The sequence below is a fragment of the Tinamus guttatus genome, unplaced genomic scaffold, assembly GCF_059628265.1.
Source record: "Tinamus guttatus ecotype Peru unplaced genomic scaffold, ASM5962826v1 Tinamus_guttatus_pri_ptg000510l, whole genome shotgun sequence".
In the NCBI taxonomy this organism is placed as follows: domain Eukaryota; kingdom Metazoa; phylum Chordata; class Aves; order Tinamiformes; family Tinamidae; genus Tinamus; species Tinamus guttatus.
The window spans coordinates 540,549-549,059 of NW_028289044.1; the positions used below are offsets into that span (position 1 = coordinate 540,549).

The following is an 8,511-nucleotide window of genomic DNA, read 5'->3' on the forward strand; positions in this document are numbered from 1 at the left end:
GATGATGCCAGACAATATCAGGCATGACGCTTAATTACAGCGTATTAAGCCACTGGAACAAAAAAGAAAGCAAAGTGGTGGAGTCTGTCCCCTACAGCCTCCAAATCAAGACTAGATACTTCTCTGGAAATTACACTCTGGCCAGTTTATTTGTGGTATAAGATAATATGAGAGGAGATTAAGGCAGGTGATCTGGCAGTGCCTTCCAGTCTTGAACTTTGGGGATAAAAACATAGCCATAAACCAAGTTGTGCTGTTTGGGAGTTTAAATACGGTTTTAGGAGACTAATTTAGGAATAAAGTGTGGAGAATTTGTGCTAAAAGGTTAAGCAAAACCTGTTAAGGACTTGATCTATAAGAGCAGTCACAGCTAGCCCCTATGGACCCTGTAGGATGTTACATATTCTGTGAGTCTGAAGTCCTGCATAGCTGGCAAGCATTGAAATATGCTTCTCTACTGCACCCTGAGATAATTTCTGCAGAAGCAGTTACAAAGGGACTGCTAAAGTGACTACAGTATCTCCAAAGCTTTGCAGCTTGGCTTCCCAGGAGGTTGCTTTGCGAGAGGGAGGGCTTCCCGGGGCTGTTTTTAGCATCCCCAAGGCCCATCCTTGCCTCTCGCTGTCAGAGGATGAGGCTCCCTTGCAGCCTCTTTCTAAGAGTCTGGAGGGAAGAGCAGGAAAGCCCAGCTGTCTGGGCACCGATACCGCATACGGACCCAGAGGCATGCCAAGCTCGTCAGCCCTTATTTCCATGCTGTCTGGAGGCTCTAAACACATCAGAAGAAGCCCACGGGGAGGCTGTGCCCGGGCTGGAGTGGGGATGGAGCCACACGGCCGAGCAGGCAGGGCCCTATCACTGCTTTGTGGCCCAGCTCCTCGGGTTTCCCGGCCTTCTGAGCATGAATGCAAATTGTGAAAGCCCGGGTGGCTTTTTCCCCTTTTTCCTGGGGTGCGTTAAGAAGAGCGTCTCCAGCAGGTCGAGGGAGGTGATCCTGCCCCTCTACTCAGCCCTGGTGAGGCCACATCTGGAGTATTGTGTCCAGTTCTGGGCCCCACAGGACAAGAGGGATGTGGAGCTGCTGGAGAGAGTCCAGCACAGGGCCACAAGGATGATCAGGGGCCTGGAACATCTGCCCTACGAGGAGAGGCTGAGGGAGCTGGGCCTGTTCAGCCTGGAGAAGAGAAGGCTGAGAGGGGACCTGAGCAGTGTCTATAAGTACCTCAAGGGAGGCAGTGAGGAGGATGGGGCCGCCTCTTTTCACTGGTGGCCACTGACAGAACTAGAGGTACTGGCCACAAACTGAAGCACCAAAAGTTCCATAGGAACTTAAGGAAAATATTCTTAACAGTGAGGGTGCCAGAGCACTGGAACAGGCTGCCCAGAGAGGTTGTAGAGTCTCCTTCTCTGGAGATCTTCAAACCCGCTTGGATGCAGTCCTGTGCCACGTGCTCTAGGTGACCCTGCGTGTGCAGGGGGTTGGACTAGATGGCCTCTAGAGGTCCCTTCCAGCCCTAATGACTATGATTCTGTGATTGAAATAAAGGCCTGGCTTCGCTTTCTTCAGACCGAAGGGTTTCCAGGGCAATGCCAGGTTGCTGTGGCGGGTCAGTGCTCTCAGCAGTGGGGACCCCTGGGTGCTGGGGCAGCCGGCTGCGACCACACGGGCCCTGTGCTCCGTTAATGAACTCCTTTTCTGACCAGGCTAACGCGTGGCGGAGCCGCCCCAGTGTGGAGGGGCCTGGCCTGGGCTCTGCAGGTCGCAGTGCACTCGCACAGCCGCCTGCCCAGCGCTGCCCAAGGCGTCGGGAACTGCTGGAGGCTTTTGCTGCTGCGCCAGCGTGGGCTGAAGCACCGGGCTGCCCTGCCAGGGTATCTGTCGTGGGGCTTTGGAGATGCTGCAGGGACTGGCTGGGATATTCTGTTAGTGTTTCCTTGTGAAGAAATACTTCTGACATTTCCCTCACTTGTTCAACGCAAAAAAACGTTTTCTTATTCACACTGAGCTATTGATTCTCCTCTATGCAGTGATAGGAAATGCTTTTAGCCATTCTCTCACCCACTGGTAAGTGCTCTGCGATATTCCCAATGCCTTCTGAACAAATGCTCTGGCCTTCCAAGACCGCTAGTGCCAACAGTGCAACTTTCGGAAGAAGCAAATGGCACAGCTTGCTTTCTCACGTGCTGTTTTGCAGTATTTGCAAGGGAGAGTCAACTCTAGAGAGGAACTATCTGCTCCACTTCTTTTTGACCCCAATAATGAGCAGAAGGCCCCCAAGGGGCAGAAGGCAGCAGCTTTCTATCTTTCTATGACTAGACAGCCACAGGAGACTTGCAGCCATCTCCACAGCAGCTGAAGCAAGGTGAGGTCTCCGGGTGTTGCAACAACCTCGTGGGCTTCTCCACTCCATGGAGGAAAAACATGCAGCAAACGAGGGAGCTGGGGCAGGGAGCCACAGCTCACCGGGCTCCCCCAGGGTTCAGGTGCTTTTCCTCCTCTTTCAGTCAAAACAGTTTTGTTAAGCACCAGCTTTTTGTTTGGGGCTAGCGGGCTCTGGGATAACAACAGGATGAGTACCAAAGTGCCCTCCTGCACTAGGGTGCTATTATAGTGGTAAATACGTGAAACGGGCTTTTTGTACTTAGCTGATCTGGGATTGGAACTCGCTTACCATTTTCCTCTCCTAAGGGCTGTAGACAGAAATATGCCCACCCAGGACAGGCTGAGCAGTGTCAGGATGTCATTGCCTCTGTGTTACAGCCTCTGCAGGTTCACTATCAAAAAATACTTCTGGAATTTGCGTGGGATGTTGAGAACTACAAACAAGTTCAGAGGAAGAGCTACAAGAGTAATTCAAACTGTGGAAAGCTGGCTTTCCAGCGAGCAAAAAGGAGATATAGCTCTATAGAATTTTCTTCTCTCCAGGAAGGTTAAGAGGTGATCGGGTCACCAATGTAGGGGAGAGATTTCTGCTAGCGATGGCTTTTCAAAGAGAAGAGCAAGATGAGATGCAGGGGAACCCAGACACATTTAAAGAAGAAGCTACGTGTTGCAAAGAGCATGAGTAATCAAGCCCTGGCACAGGCAGCCCAGGCGCCTGCCCCCCTCCCCTTTGGCCGCCGGATCCCTGTGGAATGAGGCTCGCACGCAGCTTTTTGCAATGCTCTCTTTTGTTTCGGGAGAGGCCGGGCGCTGCGGGCCGGGCGCTGGGGCCGGAGCCGGGCGGGCGGCGGGGGCTGCCCCACGCTGTGCCCCGCCGGCCCCCGTGGTGCTGGCTGCTCCCCGCCGTGCTCAGAGGCTCATGAGACACGGGTAGCACTTGCGCGGCGTTTCAATCTTCACGACACTGTTAGGTCCTACGGAGTACATCACCTCATCTTCGTCCACCCCGGGAGGCAAGCTGATCTCCTTTCTGATGTTTTTGTAGTTATACTCCTTGCCTCTTAAGGTGTTATATTCCTCCTCGTGCTCGGCTAACACTTTAACCTTCCCGTCTTTCACCTTCACAGTAACTTCGTCAGGGTCAAAACCCTTCACATCCATTAAAGCTAAAAGCTTATGGTCATGGGTGGCGTTCAACATCCTATTAATTCTTCTTTGTGTACTGAAATAAAAACAGGAAGACAACCTTTCAGTCCAGTAAAAGAGGGAGGGAGCACATGAGAAATGAATAGGAAACTGTTGGTCTGTCCTCCTGCATACGCTAACGCACAGCCCTGATGGAAGCAACTACACTGTCAAAATGAACACATGAAGCTTCTCTGCACGCTTCAGTGCTGAGGAGCATTTGACTGTGCACCCTTGGCACGGGGCAACTGTGAAGACAAAAAACTCTTTCACCTCAATATACAGAAGCCCCTACTCCTCTTTCATAGGTACGTGTCCACCAAGCCAAGGGTGTTCATATTATGACCTGTCCTAAATTTCCAATGGATAGTTATGATATATTATGTTTCCCAATTAGGCATTTTCTTTAAAGTGATCAGTATGTAAGAGACACATTTGTTAAAAAAAAAAAAATGCCCATGCAAAGCTGGGCTGGTGCTTACTGATTAAAACGATTTCTGATAATGCCAAACAGCAATGCTGCTCAAGCAAAAGAATGGCTGTTTCTCAAACCGTTTGTAAAATACACAACAGAAAGGTAACCTCAATTATAACAGGCTAAGCTGGACGCAAGGCAACAAATTAAAAAGAGAATGTATGTAAAGGAAGAGGCAATGAGGCACCAAACAAGAAAACAGGCTGGCCACTAAGGTGAGACATCCCAGAGAAGTTCATTACTGAAGTACACCAAGTGCAGAAAAACTATTCCTTTCAAACAAGCCCACAGTGATCCAACATGGCACGGAGGTTTTAATATGGATTTTCTCTGGGAGCTGGCTCCTCCATCTATCTCTTTGGTCTTTTTACATTGCTTGTTGGAGGAGATCTTAGAAAAATGGTTGGTCATTCAGAGCATTTGGGGTTTTTCTTGCGGGAGGGTGCTGGTTGAATTCTGCAGCCCGACGGGCTGAGGCCCTGCTCTGGTGGGATATCAGGTGAATATGGCAGAGACTCATGCACAGATTTGTTACAGATGGCACCCAAAGGTGGTGAGCCTGACCCTTGGGTGAAGAGTTCCTTGCAGTCCCACAGGCAGCTCTGAAACTGTGGTTCTGATCGAGTTTCATGCCCCTAGCTGAGAATTCAGTGCACAGGTCTGTGGCTGGATGCAGCACTTGCCCGGTGCTGGTATGTAGGGCGCTGATGAAAACCTGGGCTCCTGCAGCAGTACCTGGGAGCCCCGCGTGAGCTGTGGCTACAGACAGGGTCAAAGTCACCCCCCAGCAATGTTCAGAGTGATGGTTTGTTGGAGTTTTGGGTAAAAAATAGAATAAATGCAGTAACAGGCTTCCATCACCATCTGATTAGCAAAGGATTTCTGACCCCTTCTGCTTTCCAAACATTTGTCTGTGCCTTAACTCTGGTAGGAGGGCTTTGCCATTTAACCAAGCCCTGCCTGCAGGGCTGCATTTTATTTTTCATCTATGCTAAAGTGAGTTCGGAACTCAGCCAACAAACCAGCACCACTGTGGTCAAGTGGAAGTTTAGAGATCCTGAAACTTGTGTCTCCTTGTCAGTATGTGGGAAAAGATGGACTGACTGACTTATGTTCTGGATATGCACACCTGCACCACCACAGAGGCCCCTCTTGGATACTGAGGAAAATGGTAACGTGCTTTTTTACTTCAAATAGACTTAAATCACATTTACATTTGAGATGGGCTTTGTTTCACCATTCAACAGTTTGGGATGTACTTTTGGTTTTTTTTGGACACAGTTGGCAAGGGGACCGAAGCCACGGAATATTTCACCAGAGCTTTCACCAAATGCTTTCGCTTCCTCCCCAGATGTCCCCCCAAAGTGGTCCTTGCCCCCTGCGTCTCCCTCCCAGCCCTCGATCCTCCCTTCAAACCCTTCCCTGAGGGAGACGGAGGCCCCCTACCTGGCCAGCTCCCGCTCCATGTCGAGGCGGGCCTGGAGGAGCCTCCTCTCGCAGGCGGCGAGGCAGGCGGTGCGGCAGGGCAGGTGGCAGAGGCAGTGCGGGTAGGGGTGCAGGGCGCAGCAGCAGTGCGGGTGCAGGTGGCGGCTGCACGCGCAGACCGGCGGCACGCTGTCGCAGAGCCGGTGCAGGTGCAGCCGCAGGTCCAGCATCCGCAGCTGCCTCTTGATCTCCCGGTCGGCCTTGCGCAAGTCCCGCTTGGCGTCTTCTAGGTAGCGAGTGCACAAAGACATGGTAGCGCTTTAAACCATAGTAGTAGGGCACAAGTACAACCGCGGCGGCTTGCACTCGTGGAGGGAAAAAAATTGTGCGCAGAGGGAGCTCTGACGCGACGCGAGCTGTGCCCCAGGGCCGCGGACGCTGCTGCGGGGCGGCGGGCGCTTTGTGAGGCGGCGGGTGGCGCGTCCCGTGTCACAGCGCGCGTCGCCCCGGAACCCGACGGGCGCCCGGCACCCAGCGCCACGGGGCTGGCGGCACGCGCCGCAGTGGGTCCCCCATCCATTTCCCCTGTTTTCCTGGCATTTCTTTCTTTTCTTCCTAGTTGTTAAGATGGTTTCAAACGTTCCTTCGAAACATGCTCTTCCCATCCGTAGTTTCTCACTTAAGCCTGCTAACTATGGGAGCAAAGGCCACCTTTTTTTTTTCTCTTTTTAATGTGAAGGACTTCTGAAACGTGCAGAAGTGGGAGATCCCTTCACACAATTCAAGCAATAGCTGCGTTTTGGGTGCCCTTGGGAGCACTTGGGGAACACACATGAGAAACATGAGAATAATGTTTTTGTCTCCACTCTCACACCACAAGGAGCAAAGTCCTCTGCACTTGGAGCCTTGCAGGTGTTGCTGGGCCACCTTTCCCTGAACGCATGTGGGAAAGCCAAGGTGCTCAGGCATGGGTGGATGCCATGACCATTTCAGTCAAAAAAAGAGATCAAAATTCTTTGTTCCCTTGTGCTATTTGGCGAGGAGGAGGCACCGTGCGCACCCAGAGCCCGGGGTAGCAGCAGCGCTGCTTATCCGAGCTGACAGTTTTACCTTTTCCACTCTTGTGTGTGCCAACTAACGTCTGCTTGCTCAGTGCCCCTGTGAAGAGGTGTGTGTGTCATCAGCTTGTGCCTTGAGCACTTCCCAAGCTATGATGTTCCTGTCAGGCTGCAGTTTCTGCTGCACGAGTGTTGGTCTCAGCAATGCTGGTGGATTTGCCCCACTCCCTGCAGGACACCTATTTTTTAAAGTAATCCTAAGCAGCATTTCTTTCTCAAAAAATGAGCAGTGGTGCCTGAATTCGTCCCTCTGAGGCATGGGACACCATACAGTTGAAAAGCCTCTCTGAGGCAGATGCGGAATGACTTGGGCAGAGGCCCTTGTCAAAGACAACGTTGGTCTGGTGCAAAATGTGCAAAGAGCTTCTAATGTTTACCACGCTGTTGTGAGATCTTTTGTTCTTGGATCATGTTTTCCCACAGCCAAGGCATATTGTTTCTGTTATTCCAGGACCATCCAAAAATCTGTACTGTTAGTCATGTATAGACAGAGACACGGTCTCTGTTCCAAAGTGCCTACAGCCAAAACTGGGGGAATCGGAGACGATGCTGGAGGCGGTGGCCGAGTTCCTGGGCCACAACTCAGAGCTGTCTGCTCCTCTCCCAGAAGAGGCCGGATACGGTGCCGCCAGGCAGGCAGTGTGAAAGGGAGAGCCAAAGAGCCAAAAAGAGGAGCAGGTCACAGTTTTCAGGCTGCACAAAAGTGTGCGAGGCTCCTCTTGGACATAGAATCATGGAATGCTTAAGGTTGGAAGGGACCTCTAGAGGTCATCTAGTCCAACCCCCCTGCATACACGACCCGTATTAAAACACTGGTGTATCATACACAGGTATAAATTCAAACATTCAGATTACTTTGATTTATATTTACCTAATAAAACAATTTATATAAAATCTATTTATATATACCAGCAAGAAAAAACTTTGTTAAAAGGCAAATGCTTACATACAGACTTATAAGACAAAACCTCCTAACAAAAGCATAATTCCCAGCTGTGATACTCACCATCAACTTCTGTTCCGTCATCTCCAATAAGTACTGTGGCCCAGGACATGAACCATATTTCCCCAGCTTGGCCTGTGACACAAAAGCCAATCCCAGCTGTAGCAGCATCAACACACATGTCTCTTAGGCATCTGCAAACTGTACGATGTCTCATTTTCCTAAGGGGAAATAAGAGTTTGGCTTTTCAATAAATCTAGAGCGCCAGCTTATTTTATAGTGAATGGTGGTTTCATCCAAGAAAAAAAAAAAAAAAAAAAAAAAAAAACGCTTTATGCTTTATTGCTCATAAAAGCCATCACTTTTTTGGTCTCAAGACAAATCTTTTATTTAAAAGCTTAATTCAAAGACTGTCGATGTGTGAACAGTCCCTCCTGTAGGAAGCCTGTATACTTTTCTGACTGGAATATTTTGTCTTTAAAACTCTGACACTCTCTAGTCTCTCTGGCTCCACATGAAAGAGCCTTTCAGGAGGTCTCTCTTGCATGGTAAGAGCCTGAATCATTTATTTCATAGAGGAAGTTGTGTTTGCCAAGTCACATCTTAAGAGATGAGATCTGGAGCAGACCACTCAAAGTGAGTATCAGGCTAAGCCTTCCTGACAGAGTCCTTGGGGCACATACAGCACAAGCCATTTTTAAGGAAACCGAGCACAGAAAAGAGTGTCAAAACACAGTGTGTGCGTGAAAAGCGACCACTTGAAAACAGCCCTGCCATGGGGCCGACCTGGGAGCCTCTCCAGAGAGGACCCACATGAGGACCAAACCGCTACCACAGCCCCCAGTCCCGGGTCTGTGCTGGGGAGCAGACCCCAACCACCACCTGGTCCCGTGGTGCCGTGAGGACTCTGATTCCCAGACCTAGACACGTGCAAGTGAATTAAGAGCAGTGTGTATTGAGGTGTTGTGTGACTGAGTCATAA

The 8,511-nt window shown here is 50.4% G+C and overlaps 1 protein-coding gene across 1 annotated transcript; it reads right to left on the minus strand.

Annotated features, from left to right (window-relative positions):
- Window positions 1–3,281: 3,281 nt before the first annotated feature.
- ODF1 (outer dense fiber of sperm tails 1) lies at window positions 3,282–5,779 on the minus strand. The gene is made up of 2 exons (XM_010222140.2): window positions 5,490–5,779; window positions 3,282–3,605 (listed from the first exon to the last, which is right to left on the minus strand). Exons 1-2 carry the CDS (start codon window positions 5,777–5,779, stop codon window positions 3,293–3,295), a joined length of 603 nt encoding a protein of 200 aa, XP_010220442.2. The 3' UTR covers window positions 3,282–3,292.
- Between the last annotated feature and the right edge of the window lie 2,732 nt (window positions 5,780–8,511).

Bases quoted from the DNA above. Each gene is read 5' to 3' on its own strand.
- ODF1 (XM_010222140.2), bottom strand. From the start codon at position 5,779: ATGTCTTTGTGCACTCGCTACCTAGAAGACGCCAAGCGGGACTTGCGC. The intron at 3,606-5,489 runs GTAGGGGGCCTC...TTTTTATTTCAG, and splicing joins ATGGAGCGGGAGCTGGCCAG to TACACAAAGAAGAATTAATA.